The sequence below is a fragment of the Pristis pectinata genome, chromosome 39, assembly GCF_009764475.1.
Source record: "Pristis pectinata isolate sPriPec2 chromosome 39, sPriPec2.1.pri, whole genome shotgun sequence".
Lineage (NCBI taxonomy): Eukaryota > Metazoa > Chordata > Chondrichthyes > Rhinopristiformes > Pristidae > Pristis > Pristis pectinata.
In genome coordinates, this window is record NC_067442.1 from 3461208 (window position 1) to 3479791 (window position 18584).

At 56.3% G+C, this 18584-nt stretch overlaps 1 protein-coding gene across 1 annotated transcript in view; it reads right to left on the reverse strand.

The window, feature by feature from the left end:
• Window positions 1-18584, reverse strand: part of LOC127587171 (histone-lysine N-methyltransferase 2B-like) — a 77996-nt gene that overhangs the window by 19875 nt on the left and 39537 nt on the right. Inside the window, exons 16-26 of the mRNA XM_052045364.1 lie at window positions 17100-17220; window positions 16434-16547; window positions 14344-14528; window positions 9853-9954; window positions 9315-9425; window positions 8596-8669; window positions 6126-6283; window positions 5200-5297; window positions 3571-3708; window positions 2048-2206; window positions 1546-1663 (exon numbers count right to left, since the gene is read on the reverse strand). Coding sequence (XP_051901324.1) covers window positions 1546-1663; window positions 2048-2206; window positions 3571-3708; window positions 5200-5297; window positions 6126-6283; window positions 8596-8669; window positions 9315-9425; window positions 9853-9954; window positions 14344-14528; window positions 16434-16547; window positions 17100-17220 — 1378 coding nt within the window. The remainder of the gene's footprint in view (window positions 1-1545; window positions 1664-2047; window positions 2207-3570; window positions 3709-5199; window positions 5298-6125; window positions 6284-8595; window positions 8670-9314; window positions 9426-9852; window positions 9955-14343; window positions 14529-16433; window positions 16548-17099; window positions 17221-18584) is intronic.

Here is an 18584-nt window from a genome sequence, read left to right on the forward strand (position 1 = left end):
CCATCTCTTACCTGCATCTGCCTATCACCACCCTGTGCCCACCCCACCTCCCCTCTGTTGTCCACCTATCACTGCTCTGCTTTTCCCTCCTATATATCGGGCTTCCCCTTTTTCTATCTTCAGTCCTGAAGAAGGGTCCTGACCCGAAACGTTGACTGCCTGCTTTTCTCCACGGATGCTGCCTGGCCTGCTGAGTTCTTCCAGCATCAGAATGTTTCTCAACCGTTTCAAGCTGATTTATTTTCATTTAACTATCAGCGTTGGCACAGTAAGAAAGACAAATGCAATGTCAGCATTCATTTCGAGAGGACTAGAATATAAAAGCAAGGATATAATGCTGAGGCTTTATAAGACGTTGGTCAGACCACATTTGGAGCATTGTGAGCAGTTTTGGGCCCCGTATTTAAGGAAGGATGGACCTGGAGAGGGTCCAGAGGAGGTTCACAAGAATGATCCCAGGGATGAAAGGGTTAATGTACGAGGAGCGTTTGATGTCTCTGGGCCTGTACTCGATGGAATTCAGAAGGATGAGGGGGGAACCTCATAGAAACCTCCCAGATACCGAAAGGCCTGGATAGAGCGGACGTGGAGAGGATGTTCCCATCAGTGGAAGAGTCCAGGATCCGACGGCACAGCCTTGGAATAAAGGGACATCCCTTTAGAACTGGGATAAGGAGGAATTTCTTCAGACAGAGGGTGGTGAATCTGTGGGACTCATTGCCACAGAGGGCGGTGGAGACCAAGTCATTGAGCATGTTTAAGGCAGAGATGGATAGTTCTGGATTAGTAACGGCATCAAATGTTACGGGGAGAACGCAGGGGAATAGGGTTGAGAGAGAAAATTAAAACAGCCACGATTGAATGGCGGAGGAGACTCGATGGACCACATGGCCTAATTCTGCTCCTTTGTCTTGCAGCTGAGAGTGCAGCGCTAACACTGTTTCACCCTCTGTCGGCCACAGCAGAGAGACGGGGAGGGGCGCAGGGGTCGGAGGGTGTCACAGAGACGGGGGGGGGAGATGTAGGGGCCGGAGGGGGTTACAGAGACAAGGAGAGGCGCAGGGGTCAGAGTGTCACAGAAGCGGGGAGGGGTCACAGAGACCAGGAGGGGTGCAAGGGCCGGAGGGGGTTACAACTGGTACCATCCTGACCAAGATGCCTGTTCAAGCTAGTTTCATTTGCCCGCGTTTGGCCCATATCCCTCTAAACCTTTCCCATCCACGGACCTGTCCAAGTGCCTTTTAGATGTTGTTAATGTACCTGCCTCACCCACTTCCACGTACGGACCACCCTCTGGGTGAAAAAGTTGCCCCTCAGGTTCTGATTAAACCTCTCAACTCAACCCTGTGCCCTCTAGTTCTTGACTCCCCAACCCTGGAGAAACAGACTGTGCACATTCACCTGATCGACACCTCTCGTGATTTTACACACCTCAAGGTCAACCATCATTCTCCCACACTCCCAAGTCCCGACCTCTCTCCAGAACTCAGTTCCCGGCAACATCCGAGGCTGTTCCCCCTCCACCACCCTCCACCTCCCACTCACCGATCATCATGGTGATGTTCTCCGGTTCCAGTCCCGTGAGGAACTTCCGGCGGAGGGTGATGCCCTCGAAATCAACGAAAGCCCTGCGCATCACCTCAAATCCGTCTTCGCGGACCGTCTGGGGGAGGGGAGGAGGAAGGGGGTCAGTGGCGGGACGTGGTGTTCAGGGGCAGGAGGAAGGGGGTCAGTGGTGGGACGTGGTGTTCAGGGGCAGGAGGAAGTGGGGCGGGGGGGGGGAGTCAGTGGTGGGACGTGGTGTTCAGGGGACGGATCGGAGGGGCTCTGCATCACCTTCCAGTCAACAGGGCAATTCCGAAAACGTGTAGGGTGTCAAGGGGGCAGCTCTCAGGGAATGTTCTAACTATACAGCGACGGGACAGGGTCTGAGCCTGGGACTTCCCCACATGGGAGATGGGGGGCAGAGAGAGAGAGGGAGATGGTGGGGAGGGGGAAGGAGACGGGGCGGGGGGAGACGGGGAGGGGAAGGGGACGCCCCACACACCTTGCCTTGCACCAGATCCTTGTGCCGCTGACAGTACACCTTCTTGTCCTCCTCAAACACGCAGTTGCAGGCTCGGGCACACATGAAGTGGTAGTTGCTCTGACAGGAGGACAGGCAGCAGCCGACGGTGGCGCCGGGCTTCTGGCAGTACTCACAGCGCTGGGTGGGGAGGAGCAGTGGCGTTAACAACGCGAGCAAGAGCACAGAGACGGCCTGCACAGCAACACCCCTCCCCTGCAACTGCGCTCCCCCCCCCCCCCCCCGCCGCCCCCATTCAAGGGCGTTGGGTTCCGGAACTTGCTGCCCGACAGGTTGAGTATAGGAGTTGGGATGTTATGGTGAGGTTGGATAAGACATTGGTGAGGCCAAATTTGGAGCATTGTGTGCAGTTCTGGTCACCTAACTATAGGAAGGATATCAGTAAGATTGAAAGAGTGCAGAGGAAATTTACTAGAATGTTGCCGGGTCTTCAGGAGTTGAGTTACAGGGAAAGATTGAACAGGTTAGGACTTTATTCCTTGGAGTGTAGAAGAATGAGGGGAGATTTGATAGAGGTTTACAAAATTATGAGGGGTATAGACAGAGTTAATGCTAGTAGGCTCTTTCCACCTAGATTAGGAGAGATAAGTACGAGAGGACATGGCTTCAGGGTGAAGGGGGAAAGGTTTAGGGGGAACTTCTTCACTCAGAGAGTGGTGGGAGTGTGTAACGGGCTGCCATCTGACGTGGCAAATGCGGGCTCACTCTTAAGAATAAATGGGATAGATACATGGACGGGAGAGGTCTGGAGGGTTATGGACTGGGTGCAGGTCAATGGGACTAGCGGAATAAAGTTTCTGCACAGACTAGAAGGGCCGAATGGCCTGTTTTCTGTGCTGTAGTATTCTATGGTACTGACCCTCGCTGGGGGACGGGTCCCACACACACACACTGACCCTCGCTGGGGGACGGGTCCCACACACACACACTGACCCTCGCTGGGGGACGGGTCCCACACACACACACTGACCCTCGCTGGGGGACGGGTCCCACACACACACACTGACCCTCGCTGGGGGACGGGTCCCGCACACACACACACACTGACCCTCGCTGGGGGACGGGTCCCGCACACACACACACTGACCCTCGCTGGGGGACGGGTCCCACACACACACACTGACCTTCACTGGGGGACGGGTCCCACACACACACTGACCCTCGCTGGGGGACGGGTCCCACACACACACTGACCCTCGCTGGGGGACGGGTCCCACACACACACACTGACCCTCGCTGGGGGACGGGTCCCACACACACACACTGACCCTCACTGGGGGATGGGTCCCACAAACACATTACTGAAGAGCTGGGGCCCGTTTGCAACAGTCTGGTCCCCGACCCCACTACCCACGACCCCAACTTTTAATTCCAGATTCATGGGACGAACTGGCGCCGTGTCATCTCCGGCTGCCGACATCCAGAGACGGAGCCTCTCCCCACACCCCCCCCACCCTCCAGGGTTACCCCAGAGCCCAGCTCACCATCAGCTTGCCCCTCCCCACCGCCATGTGCACGTTCTTCAGCGAGCCGTCCCCTTCCTCAAAGACCTCCGCCGACCACAGGGCGCAGTTGACATGCGTCCACTCGTTCTGGCCGATGTACAGGAGGCGCCCGGCGTCCTGGACGTAAGAAAGGGAGGGCAGGGTGAGAGGTCAGTGGGCTGGAGGATTGTATCCGAACGGCCCCCTCAACCCTCCCCTCCACCACCCCACCCAAAGAATCAGGAGGCGAGTACAATCTGACACTGGAGGCCATTCTGGCCAGAGTCTGTGCTGGTTCACAGAACAATGCCCCCCACAAAACCCCTGTAAACTATCCCATGCCTGCCAACCCCCTGCCCCCTCCCCCCAGATTTTGCCCCCCCACCCACACACTGGGGGGGATATTTCCAGCAGATGATTAAACCACCTGTCCCTCATTTCTTTTTGTTTGGGAGGTGGGAAGGAATGGGAATGCCCAGGGGAAACCCATGGGGGTCATGGAGGGAGCGTGCAGACTCCACACACACACACACACACACACACACACAGCGCCGGAGGTCAGGATCGAACCCGGGTCTCTGGGGCTGGGAGGCAGCGGCTCTACCCGCTGTGTCACTGTGACATTCCACTCCCTCCAGGGGACAGATCCCCCTCTCCCTAGGGTGCTGTCCCTCTGGGGGACGGGTCCCTCTGGGGGTTGGGTGCCTCTCTCCCCAGGGTGCTGGCCCTCAGGGGACGGGTCCCTCTCTCTCCCCCCAGGGTGCAGACTCTCAGAGACCCTCCTCCCCTGAAGGTTGTGACTCACTGAAGGGTGCAGTTGACAATTCCGGCCCTTTCTCCCTTCTCCCGGTCGGGATTGCTTTGACAGATCGCGTAGAACGGCACTGGATTTACTTGCACAGTTATGGAGAAAAGCTGGTGCTTTCTCTTCCACCAAATCGACGACGGAACCCAGAACTGACCCAGAGGTGAGACAGACATGGCGGACTGTGGGATCTTACCCAAATATATTTCGCTTACACCTTCCCCTCCCCAAACACGTTACATAGTAGTGGAATAAACTGGCAATCAGCACCCAGAGCTCAGAGCGGCTGGCGCAGAGAGCTCACAGTGGCCGGCGCAGTGAGCTCACAGTGACCGGCGCAGTGCATCTACAGCGGTGCAGAAGATATAGAGGCACTGTGGACCCTGCTTCCAGTCGGGACACCAAGCCCACAAACCCGGCGTCCTGGACTCTGACCCCCGGCTCACGTTCCAGACTAACCAGCTCTGTACCCTTGGGAATGATCGGGATTCCATCGCTCCCTTTGGAGTGATGGTCCTAATCCCCACCTGGCTTCCGGGAGCACCTCAGACCCTTCGAATGGGAGTGGATGGGATTCCCCAGGGGCCCCGTCCCTACTCCACTCTGGGGGGAAGCCAAAGTGGAGCAGGTTAAGGGGACATTGAAGTGAGGTGCTTGGAACTGGGAATAACTCGGAGATCCAAGTGCTTCCAAGGGGCAGGAGGGGAAAAACAAAAATCGGCGAGATGTCTCCCCCCCCATGGTGAGCCGTCGCAATCTGGGAGGGTGGGGAGTACGTTCGGGTCGGGATCTTGCTGTGCTCCTGGTGCAGCGGAGGGACCTACGTTGACCTTGTCGTCGCCATACTTCAGGCACAGAGCGCACTGGCGTCCGTCATCGGGGTCGAAGGCAATGCCGGACTCCGAGCCCCCGTTCTTCCCACCTGTAACCGACACGAGTTCAAATCGTCACCTCGGAGTTTAAAGTCACACCCCCCCACCCCCGAGCAAAGAGGTGGGGGGGGGGGTGGGAGAGATCATCTCCGCTTTCCCTTGACCCCCCCTCCCCGTGCACACGACAGGAGAATGACAGATGCTCCACTCGACGGGGCGGTGAACAAAACGCGGGGAGTTAACTGGTCTTACCCAATATATAACATCAAGGGGCTCCCCACCAACGTGCCTCGTCGGTCAGTCGACCACGGGCACACAGCAAGGTCGCACGCTAGCAGACCAGTTCAAATGCGATGTTTACATCTGGGAGGGGAGCTCCTTGGTCATCATATGGTGGCCAGGAAGCAGAGGGAGGAGGAGCGAGGGTTTAGAGCTTGAGACCAAGAGTGAGGGGAAGGGCAGTGAGGGGGGAGGGGCAGCGAGGGGGAAGCACCTCGGGGGGATCTCCGGGTTGTCTTCCAGACAAGTAGTTAACCCCGTCAGCTGGACATAAAGGACCTCAGGAACACGGACAGGGAGGGAGATTTGCCCCTCAACAGGCAGACCCGCGACTGGGGTGGGGGGGGGGGGGGGGGGCGGTCACTGCTTCGACACTATTGGTGGGATATTGCTGAGCCGAGGGAAGAAGCTGCAGTGTCCTCCATGCAGCCACAGGGAGTGCACAGCGATGGAGGACCACCTGATGGGGTGGAGAGATGTCTTCTCGGACCCCCAGTGCCGAGGGTCCACCCAAGGGGCGTCTAGAACCTCCATGGCGTCCGAATCCCCGCCACAACTGCGACACCCACCCCTACCCCGCCCTTCACCCCCCTCCTCACCCGGAGACTCCTCCTTTATCCGGGCGCCCCTGCTCCCGGCCTGCTCCTGCCCGTTCCTGTGGGTGGCGTTCCAAGGGGGACCGACGTCCGTCTGCTCCCGCCACTGGGCGTAGATGTGGTCGAGCGATGGGGGCATGACGGCGTTCGGGTGTACACCACTGAGGGGCGAGAGGGGAGAGAGCGCGAGAGGGAGGAGATGGCGGGAGAGCAAAGGAGGGAGGGAGGGAGGGATAGGGGGAGCGAACGAGGAGAGAGGGCAGTTGTTGGAGTGAGAGAGAGATCCAGGAAAGAGAAAACACATCAGAAACAAGACCAAGACACAACGAGCCCAGCTCTCTGCTGAGTCACACTGTACCCCCTCCCGCCCCCACCCCAGCCCACACCCACTGCTGCTGGTCGAGGAGTCGAACCTGTCCCAGGAACACAGCAGGGAAGAGATCCTGGCTTCTCTTCCATTCTGTGACCACCACAGGTGGAAGACAACGCAGGGAAGTGTACGGTCATCCACTTTGGTAGGAAGAATAAAGGCGCAGACTATTTTCTAAATGGGGAGAGAATTCAGAAATCGGAGGTGCAAGGGGACTTGGGAGTCCTGGTGCAGGATTCCCTCAAGGTTGACTTGCAGGTTGAGTCAGTAGTAAGGAATGCAAATGCAATGTTAGCATTCATTTCGAGAGAACTCGAATATAAAAGCTGAAGCTTTATAAGGCGTTGGTCAGACCACATTTGGAGTATTGAGAGCAATTTTGGGCCCCGTATCTAAGGAAGGATGCGCTGGCCCTGGAGAGGGTCCAGAGGAGGTTCACGAGAATGATCTTGGGAATTAAAGGGTTAACACATGAACAGTGTTTGACGTCTTTAGGCCAGTCCTCGATGGAGCTCAGAAGGATGAAGAGGGGGGGATCTCATTGAAACCTCCCGGATACTTAAAGGCCTGGATAGAGCGGATGTGGAGAGGACGTTCCCATCAGTGGGAGGGTCCAGGATCTGAGGGCACAGCCTCTGAATAAAGGAACATCCCTTTAGAACTGAGATGAGGAGGAATTTCTTCAGCCAGAGGGCGGTGAATCTGTGGAATTCGTTGCCACAGAGGGTGGTGGAGGCCAAGTCATTAGGTGTGTTTAAGACAGAGGTTGATAGTTCTGGATCGGTGAGGGGTTTACGGGGAGAAGGTGAGAGAATGGGGTTGAGAAAACTCAGCACGACTGAATAGCGGAGCATTTCGATGGGCTGAATGGCCTGATTCTGTCCCTATATATCATGGGACACATTACGCCACGGAGCCGGGCACTCGGGACCTCGGTTGAAACGTTTCGCAGCCTCACCCATCCCACGGATCTCCCTCCCCCGCCCCTCGCACAACAGGGCACTCGCAGAGGTCCGCCTGGAGACCAGGGCGGGAGATTCCGGAGCGGGGATGTGTGACTGTAGGAGGGGAGTGGCACTCCCAGGGAGAGCCCTCTACTCTACTCCCTATACACTCATGACTGTGTGGCCAGATTCTGCTCTAACTCCATCTACAAGTTTGCAGATGATACCACTGTTGTAGGCCGTATCTCAAATAATGATGAGTTGGGAGTACAGGAAGGAGACAGAGAGCTTAGTGACATGGTGTCACGACAACAGCCTTTCCCTCAATTGTCAGCAAAAGAGCTGGTCATTGACTGCAGGAAAGGGGGCGGTGTACATGCACCTCTCTACATCAATAGTTCTGAGGTCGAGCGCTTCAAGTTCCTGGGAGTGAACATCACCAACAGCCTGTCCTGGTCCAACCACGTAGATGCCATGGGCAAGAAAGCTCACCAGCACTTCTACTTCCTCAGGAGGCTAAAGAAATTCTGTTTGTCCCCTTTGACTCTCACCAACTCTTATTGATGCACCATAGAAAGCATCCTATCTGGATGTATCACGGCTTGGTACGGCAACTGCTCTGCCCAGGACTGCAAGAAACTGCAGAGAGTTGTGGACACAGCCCAGTGCGTCACGGACACCAGCCTCCCCACCTTGGACTCTTGTCTTTACCTCTCGTTGACTTGGTGTAGCAGCCGGCATAATCAAAGACCCACCCACCCGGGTCATTCTCTATTCTCTCCTCTTCCATCGGGTAGGAGATACAGGAGCCTGAGGGCACGTACCACCAGACTTGACAGCTTCTACCCCACTGTGATAAGACTATCGAAAGGTTCCCTTATACGATGAGATGGACTCCGACCTCACGATCTACCTTGTTGTGACCTTGCACCGTATCGCACTGCACTTTCTCTGTAGCTGTGACACTTGACTCTGTACTGTTATTGTTTTTACCTGTACTACATCAATGCACTCTGTACTAACCCAATGTAACTGCACTGTGTAACGAATTGACCTGTACGATCGGTATGCAAGACAAGTTTTTCACTGGACCTCGGTACAAGTGACAATAACAAACCAATACCAAGAGGGGTCGGCACGGGCAGGAGGGTCTACTCACTTGGGCAAGTTTCCGCTCTGGTCCCAGTACCTGGAGTCCTCCACCTTGAACCAAGGGAAGATGCGTTCCATTTGCTGTTCCCATGTGCCGTGGTTAGGGTGGGAGGGCAGATATTGAGACAAGACAGCATGATTCCCTTTGACATTACACCTGACTGTTCCTCAGCACGCATGGCGGTGGCGTCACGGTCCGGTACAGCAATTCGGACGCACGGGAATGCAGGTTGTAGTGGACTCAGCCCAATACATTGCACCAAGCACCCTCCCTCCCTTACACCCCTCCCCATCTCTGTAACCCCCTCCGGCCCCCACACCCCTCCCCGTCTCTGTGACCCCCTCCGGCCCCCACACCCCTCCCCGTCTCTGTGACCCCCTCTGGCCCCCACACCCCTCCCCGTCTCTGTGACCCCCTCCCCGTCTCTGTGACCCCCTCCCACCCCTTCCTCACCTCCCCTGCTACCTGGACCAACACATTTTCCGGCGAAGGATCTGAAGCAAACTGTGTCTCCCTCCACAGACGCTGCCTGACCTGCTGAGCGTTTCCAGCAGTATTTTTACTTCAGGATTTCCAGCATCTGCAGGAATTTTTTTTTAAAAACTTCCTTTCCCAAATATGACAGAACAAACCCCTCGAGCTGTTGCAAGGCCGGTTGGAGGGAGTACCACCCCATTAGGGTTAAGGCAGAATCATTAGGCTCAGGGAGACTGACTGGGAGGTACCTTTATGAAGTAGGCCTTGGCTGAGATGTTAGCTCGCCTCATATCGGGGTACTCCAGCTCCTCGTTGATGCTGCTCTGAATGATCCGCACCACATCGTCCGAGAATCCCAACTGCAGGGAGATTGAGAACTGCAGGTGAGAATGGTGAATGGGGTGGGGGGAGCAGCAGCGGGCGAGGTAAAGGTACTGCAGAAGGTTAAAATGGCTTCCCTTCCAGCCACTGACCTCCAGGGTCCATCACTGGCGATTAGACAGTATCTGAAGTGGCAGGTATGCAGGGGATGTGCCCAGTTTTTAATCTTTCAAGGTTTTAGAGTGTGAGCGGACGGTGTAGAGGGAGCTTCACTCTGTGTCTGACCCCGGGAGTGTGTGATGGGACGGTGTGGAGGGAGCTTGACCCCGGGAGTTTGTGATGGGACGGTGCGGAGGGAGTGTACCGACTCTGTGACCGCACTGTGGGAGACAGAGTTGAGCAGGTGCGGGAGTTGAGTCCGGTTGAAACCCCGGAAGCCCCACCCCTCGCCTGCTCCAGACTCACCACCGAAGTGTAATCACCCTCGTCAAACTTTTGCTTCACCGCATCCAGATCGCAGGGCATTCCAGGGTCAACTTCGTCCGAGTCGTCATCGCCCGACTGTGCCTGGGAGTGAAGTCCAACAGAGAGAAAGGACTTGATGTTTCTACGGTCGATTCCATGGATCCCGAGAGGGTTCCCCCAGTCACCCGGGGCCAGGAGACTCAAGGGGAGTCCCACAGTTGCCCGGGGTGGGGAGCCGGGAGACATTGTAGAGCGTCCCGGTGGGCGCACAGCAAGCTCCTGTGGACAGGAAGGGAATCGCGAGCCGCAGGCCTGACCGAGGCGGGGTCTGTGGGTTAAATGGCTGTTGTGAATGGCCCCCCCCCCACCCCCCCCCCCAGTGTGGGGGTGAAGGGTAGAATCTGGAAGGGAATCGATAAGAATGTGGGGGTGTTGAAATGGGTCGAGACAGATTGAGGGCCTGTTTCTGTGCTGTGTCTGGACATGGGGAGGGCTCGACGCCTCACCACCCACTCAGCCAGCGAGTTTCACACCCCTCCCACCCTAACACCCTCTGGAGGTAAAAACCTCGACTCTCACCTTTCACGGAGGGGTAATTGGCCACTGTGAATTACCCCGGCATGGGTTAAGTGCTGGGAGAGTCGGCGGGGCAATGGGCACACGGGGAAAGTGGGGCAGAATGGGACGCTCCAAACAGCCTGCATGGACTCGATGGGCCGAAGGGAAGGGAAATGTGGGGTCAGGCGGGGAGAAAACATTGAAATTACAGCACAGTACAGGCCCTTCGACCCACAATGTTGTGTCGACATTTTATCCTGCTCTAAGATCTATCTAACCCTTCCCTCCCACAGAGCCCGCCATTTCTCTATCATTCATGTGTCTATCTGAGAGTCTCTTAGATATCCCTAATGTATCTGCCCCCACAACCTCTGCCGGCAGTGCGTTCCACACACCCACCACTCTCTGTGTAAAAAACTTACCCCTGACCTCCCCCTTATACCTTCCTCCAATCACCTTCAAATTATGCCCCCTCGTGTTAGCCATTGTCGCTCTGGGAAAAAGTCTCTGTCCACTCGATCTATGCCTCTTATCATCTTGTACACCTCTATCAAGTCACCTCTCATCCTCCTCCTCTCCAAAGAGAAAAGCCCTAGCTCGCTTAACCTATCCTCAGAAGACATGCTCTCCAATCCAGGCAGCATCCTGGTAAATCTCCTCTGCACCCTCTTTAAAGCTTCCACATCCTTCCTATAATGAGGTGACCAGAACTGAACACAATACTCCAAGTGTGGTCCAACCAGAGTTCTATAGAGCTGCAACATCACCTCGCGGCTCTTGAACAATCCCCTAACGAAGCCCAACACTCCATACACCTTCTTAACAACCCTATCGAGCTGCATGGCAACCTTGAGGGATCTATGGACGTGGACCTCAAGATCCCTCTGTTCCTCCACACTGCTAAGAGAGGCTGAACAGACTCGAGCTCTTTTCTGTGGAGCGGCAGAGGCTGAGGGGTGATCTGTTGCAGGTGTATAAAATGATGAGGGGCATAGATAGGGTTGTCAAGCAATATCTTTTTTCCCCAATATTGAGCGATCCAATACCAGAGTGCATGCATTTACGGTGAGGGGGTAGGTTCAGAACAGATGTGACGGTTAATTTTTTTTTTACTGACAGAGTGGTGGATGCCTGGAACTCCATTTCGCTCTGTTCCCCCTCACGGATGCTGCCTCACCAGGCGACCGTTCTTTGGGGGGCTGGGCCAGTGGGGAAACAGGCCCTTTGGCCCAACAAATCTGTGCTGACCCATCAACCATTCATGCCAATCCCGTTTCAATCTCCCACATTCCCAGCAACCATCCCTCCCACACCGCCCCACCCCAACCCCCCCCACAAAGAGATTCTCCCCCCTCACCCACACGCTAAGGCGGGGGGGGTGGGGCATGATTCACAGCAGCTCAGTAACGCACCCACCCCACAACCTCTTTGGAACATAGAACAAACTGTACAGCTCAGGAACAGGCCCTTCAGCCCACGACGTTGCAACCAACCAACTCAGCTAGAGACCCCCAATCCCTTCTGCCTGCACACAGTCCATATCCTTCCATTCCCTGCACCTACCTTCTTTGAACATTGAATTCTCAAACTTTAAATAATCCCCTCACACCCCCCTCTTCTCTCCTTCCCTTTCCCAGCCCCTCTCTCTTTTTCCGACCCTTTTTTCCTCCCTACCTTTGACCCGTCCCCCGGTGGATCTGCTCTCCCCTCCCCCACACCTGCCCATCACCATCTCCTACCTGCATCTACCTATCGCCACCCTGTGCCCACCCCCCCCCCCCCCCCCCCCCCCTGTTGTCCACCTATCACTGCTCTGCTTTTCCCTCCTATATATCAGGCTTCCCCTTTTCCTATCTTCAGTCCTGAAGAAGGGTCCTGACCCGAAACGTTGACCGCCTGGTTTTCTCCACAGATGCTGCCTGGCCTGCTGAGTTCCTCCAGCATCAGAGTGTTTTCCATCTAGATTCCAGCCTCTGTAGTCCTTTGTTTCTCTAAGAGTCTCTTAAGCCCCTCTACAATACCTTACGCAGGCACGGTAGTGTAGCGGTTAGCATAATGCTTTACAGTGCCAGCGACCCGGGTTCAAATCCGGCCACTGTCTGTAAGGAGTTTGTACATTCTCCCCGTGTCTGCGTGGGTTTCCTCCGGATGCTCCGGTTTCCTCCCACATTCCAAAGACATACGGGTTAGGAAGTTGTGGGCGTGCTATGTTGGCGCCGGAAGCGTGGTGACACTTGCGGGCTGTCCCCAGAACACTCTACGCTAAAGATGTATTTCACTGTGTGTTTCGACGTACGTGTGACTAATAAAGAAATCGTATCTGCCTCCACCCCCCCCCGACCCCTGGCAGCACATTCCAGGCACCCACCACTCTGTGTAAAAAAAACTTGCCCCGCACATCTTCTTTGAACTTTCCCCCTCTCACCTTAAATGCATGCAGTCTAGTATTAGACATTTCCACCCTGGGGGGGGGGTAAAAGATTCTGTGTACTCTATCTGTGGCTCTCATAACTTTATAAACCTCTATCATGTCTCCCCTCAGCCTCCGCCGCTCCAGAGAAAACAACCCAAGTTTGTCCCACCTCTCCTTATAGCTCATGCTCTCTAAGTCCAGGCAGCATCCCGGTGAACCTCTCCCGCACCCTCTCCAAAGCCCCCACACCCTTCCTGTAACAGGGCGACCAGAACTGAATGCAATACTCCAGATGCGGCCTGGACCAGAGGTTTAAAACAAGCTGCAACGCAACTCCCTGACTCTTGAACTCAGTGCCTCGACTAATAAGGCAAGCGCTCCATATGCTGGCTTTACCATTTTAGAAACAGAAAACCTACAGCACTATACAGGCCCTTCAGCCCACAAAGCTGTGCCGAACATGTCCCTACCTTAGGGATTACTAGACTTACCGTTAGCCCTCTATTTTTCTAAGCTCCATGTACCTATCCAACAGTCTCTTAAAAGACCCTATTGTATCCGCCTCCACCACCGTTGCCGGCAGCCCGTTCCACACACTCGCCACTCACTGAGTAAAAAACTTACCCCTGACATCTCCTCTGTATCTACTCCCCAGCACCTTAAACCTGTGTCCTCTTGTGGCCACCATTTCAGCCCTGGGGAAAAGCCTCTGACTATCCACATGATCAATGCCTCTCATCATCTTATACACCTCTGTCAGGTCCCCCCTCATTCTCCGTCGCTCCAAGGAGAAAAGGCCGAGTTCCCTCAACCTGCTTTCATAAGGCATGCTCCCCAATCCAGGCAACATCCTTGTAAATCTCCTCTGCACCCTTTCTACGGCTTCCACATCCTTCCTGTAGTGAGGCGACCAGAACTGAGCACAGTGCTCCAAGTGGGGTCTGACCAGGGTCCTACAGAGCTGCAACATTACCTCTCGGCTCCTAAATTCAATTCCACGATTGATGAAGGACAACACACCATATGCCTTCATAACCACTAAGTCAACCTGTGCAGCCGCTTTGAGCGTCCTATGGACTCGGACCCCAAGATCCCTCTGATCCTCCACACTGCCAAGAGTCTTACCATTAATACTATATTCTGCCATCACATTTGACCTTCCAAAATGAACCAGTTCACACTCATCTAGGTTGAACTCCATCTGCCATTTTACCTGTTAGGATGTGCAGGGTAGACTTCAAAAAAAAATTAGGGGAGCAAAAAGGGGGCGTTAAATATTACTGGCAAGGTCAAGGTTAAGGAAAACCTCGGAGCATTTTATAAGACTCTTGCCTCGACACAACGCCTCGTCAAGCACACCGTACGCCTCCTTTGCTGCTTCATGGAGCTGTGGGGCCACAGGGTGGGTTGGACAGGGACAGAGAGGTGGCGGAGGGAGAATTGGGTCACTCTCTCTCTTGCCCTGCTGCTAGTACAGATCCCGAGGGCCGAAGGGTCGCGGGCGCTCTCAGCAGGCTTACCTCCCTGTGCTTAAGCAGGTGGGCGGTGAGGCGGGACGTGACCAGGCCGCTCAGGACTTGCTTCAGGCCGGAGAGCAGCTCGTTGGTGACTACCTCCTGCCACTCGGCGGGTCTCCCCTCCATACATGGCAGGCAGGTATAGACGATGTTGTCAGGCAGGTTGGACAGGATCTCATACATCTCGTCTGGGAGCCGGGGGGGAGAGAGAGCGAGAGAGAGGTGGTAAAAGATCAGAGAAAGGGGGGGAGGGGGGGGATTGGAGAGAGGTGGGGGGGGATTGGAGAGAGGTGGGGGGGGATTGGAGAGAGGTGGGGGGGATTGGAGAGAGGTGGGGGGGATTGAGAGAGGTGGGGGGGGATTGAGAGAGGTGGGGGGGGGATTTGAGAGAGGTGGGGGGGATTTGAGAGAGGTGGGGGGGATTTGAGAGAGGTGGGGGGGGATTGAGAGAGGTGGGGGGGGAATTTGAGAGAGGTGGGGGGGGATTTGAGAGAGGTGGGGGGGGATTTGAGAGAGGTGGGGGGGATTTGAGAGAGGTGGGGGGGATTTGAGAGAGGTGGGGGGGGGATTTGAGAGAGGTGGGGGGGGATTTTGAGAGAGGTGGGGGGGATTGAGAGAGGTGGGGGGGATTTGAGAGAGGTGGGGGGGGATTTGAGAGAGGGTGGGGGGGATTTGAGAGAGGTGGGGGGGGATTTGAGAGAGGTGGGGGGGGATTTGAGAGAGGTGGGGGGGGATTTGAGAGAGGTGGGGGGGATTTGAGAGAGGTGGGGGGGGATTTGAGAGGGGGGGGGGGGATTTGAGAGAGGTGGGGGGGGATTTGAGAGAGGTGGGGGGGGGATTTGAGAGAGGTGGGGGGGGATTTGAGAGAGGTGGGGGGGGATTTGAGAGAGGGGGGGGGGGATTTGTGAGAGGTGGGGGGGGATTTGTGAGAGGTGGGGGGGGATTTGAGAGAGGTGGGGGGGATTTGAGGAGAGGTGGGGGGGGATTTGAGAGAGGTGGGGGGGATTTGAGAGAGGTGGGGGGATTTGAGAGAGGTGGGGGGATTTGAGAGAGGTGGGGGGGATTTGAGAGAGGTGGGGGGGATTTGAGAGAGGTGGGGGGGATTTGAGAGAGGTGGGGGGGGGATTTGAGAGAGGTGGGGGGGGATTTGAGAGAGGTGGGGGGGGATTTGAGAGAGGTGGGGGGGGATTTGAGAGAGGTGGGGGGGGATTGAGAGAGGTGGGGGGGGATTTGAGAGAGGTGGGGGGGGATTTGAGAGAGGTGGGGGGGGATTTGAGAGAGGTGGGGGGGGGATTTGAGAGAGGTGGGGGGGGATTTGAGAGAGGTGGGGGGGGGATTTTGAGAGAGGTGGGGGGGGATTGAGAGGTGGGGTGGGGGATTGAGAGAGCTGGGGGGGGGATTTGAGAGAGGTGGGGGGGGGATTTGAGAGAGGTGGGGGGGGATTTGAGAGAGGTGGGGGGGGGGATTTGAGAGAGGTGGGGGGGATTTGAGAGAGGTGGGGGGGGATTTGAGAGAGGTGGGGGGGATTTGAGAGAGGTGGGGGGGGATTTGAGAGAGGTGGGGGGGATTTGAGAGAGGTGGGGGGGATTTGAGAGAGGTGGGGGGGATTTGAGAGAGGTGGGGGGGGATTTGAGAGAGGTGGGGGGGGATTTGAGAGAGGTGGGGGGGATTTGAGAGAGGTGGGGGGGGATTTGAGAGAGGTGGGGGGGATTTGAGAGAGGTGGGGGGGGATTTGAGAGAGGTGGGGGGGGATTTGAGAGAGGTGGGGGGGGGATTTGAGAGAGGTGGGGGGGGGATTTGAGAGAGGTGGGGGGGGGGGGGATTTGAGAGAAAAGACAAAGCAGTGAAGCCCAGAAGCAGAGAGCTGGTAGACGTGATCACCCTCACCCCTCCCTGACCCACCCCACACATTATCCCCCTTCCCAGTGTTCTGCCACTGCCCCCTTGGGCAGCTTGTAAACCTCCCCCCCCACCTCCCCTCATCACTCCCCCTCCTCCCCACCTCCACTGCCCTCCCTCCCCTCCACTGTCACAGTCCACACCCACCCGTCTCCCCTCCCCACCCACCACCCAAACACAGTCCCGCCACTGACCTGTGACCCCTTCGCATTTTGCGTGCACCCAGTGGTCACATTTCGAGCACTGCATCATCTTGCTCTCGTAGTCATTGTCCTCGTAGCACTTGGTACAGATGGGGCAGTAGTTCCCTGCAGCACAGGACCGGGAGGTTGAGGGTGGGGGGAAATTAAAACCGGGACCGCCTGACGCACAGGGGTAGCTGCAGGAAGGTGGGCGCAGAGCACACAGCGTGTACGAGATTCAACCAGGCGCGGGGTCAGGTGTGACAGACACCCGGGGTCAGACACAGGGTGAAAGCTCCCTCCGCACTGTCCCGTCACAAACTCCCGGGTTCAGACACAGGGTGAAGCTCCCTCCACACCGTCCCGTCACACACTCCCGGGGACAGACACAGGGTGAAGCTCCCTCCACACCGTCCCGTCACACACTCCCGGGGACAGACACAGGGTGAAGCTCCCTCAGCACCGTCCCATCACACACTCCCGGGGTCAGACACAGGGTGAAGCTCCCTCAGCACCGTCCCATCACACACTCCCGGGGTCAGACACAGGGTGAAGCTCCCTCAGCACCGTCCCATCAGACACTTCCGGGGTCAGACACAGGGTGAAGCTCCCTCTACCTCTCAGACATCCCCCCTCGACCTCTCCCCCCTGCTGTCAAGTCCTGGCCCAAGCACTCACCTTTCTCGAAGAGCTTAGCACAGTCGTTGCACAGGGTGAAGTCGTAAGACCACTCGGCGTCCCAGCTCCTCCCTGGCGTAGTGGCTCCACAGCTCTTACACCGCACGCACTTGGGGCACACCTGCCCAGGGAAGGGGGAGGAGAGAGAGAGAGATAGATAGATAGAGAGGGAAGTATAGAGAAAGGTCAACACCTGGTCTAGAAATCGCAGTGGAGGAACAACAGAAATTCGGCACGTCCCCTCACCAACTTTTATCGATGCGCCACAGAAAGCACCCTATCCAGGTGCATCCCGGCTTGATACGGCAACTGCTCTGCCCGGGACCGCAAGAAACCGCAGAGAGTCGTGGACACATCAAGGAAACGAGCCTCCCCTCTGTAGACTCCGTCTACACTTCCCGCTGCCTCGGGAAAGCAGCCGGCATAATCAAAGACCCCTCCCACCCTGGACATTCTCTCTTCTCCCCCCTCCCATCGGGCAGAAGATACAAAAGCCTGAAAGCACGTACCACCAGGCTCAAGGACAGCTTCTACCCCGCTGCTATAATAATATTGAACGATAAGATGGACCTCACAATCTACCTCGTTAAGACCTTGCACATTGTTTGCCTGCACTGCACTTTCTCTGTGGCTGTAACACCTTATTCTGCATTCTGTTATTGTTTTCCCTTGTACTACCTCGATACACCGTGTAATGAAATGATCTGTATTGACGGTATGCAAGACAAGTTTTTCACTGTACCTTGGTACACGTGACAATAATAAACCAATTCCAGAGACTGCAGATGCTGGAATCTGGAGTAACACACAATTCAATGGAGGAACTCAGTGGGTTGAGATGTGTGTGTGTTCGTGCGCACAGGAGGGGGTCGGGTTTGGGGAGGGAAATGGACGGTTGACCTTTCGGGTCAAGACCCTTCATCAGGACTGGGAAGAGGGTGGAAGCCAGAATGAGAAGGTTTGGGGGTGGGGGGGGGGGGGGGGGAGGGAGGAGCACAAGGTGACAGGTGAGTCCAGGTGGGGGGGGGAGGTAGGTAGGTGGGGAGGGAGGGTGGGGATGGAGAGAAGCTGCGAGGTGATAGGTAGAAGAGGCAAAGGGCTGAAGGGGGAGGAATCCAGTAGGAGGGGATGGTGGACTATGGAATAAAGGGAAGGAGGCGGGGAATGGATGGGCAGGTGGTGGGGTCTATTCCCCACCTCCTTCATGTCCCTCTCCTACTGGGTGGAGTAGGGAGACAGAGGAAAACAGGCGAGGAGAATCTGCCCCATCACCTCTTCACCTCAGCCAGGCCCCCTCTCCACTCTCAGTCCTGATGCAGGGTCTTGACCCGAAACGCCCCTCTGCCCTCCACAGGTCGACCCGCTGAGTCCCTGCAGCTGTTTGTTTCTGGGGAGACGGCACTGGCTGCTCTCCCTACCTCGGGATGCCCGACACTGACGTAATGCGGGGAACGAGGTGATCGACTGACACAGCATGATCCCGCT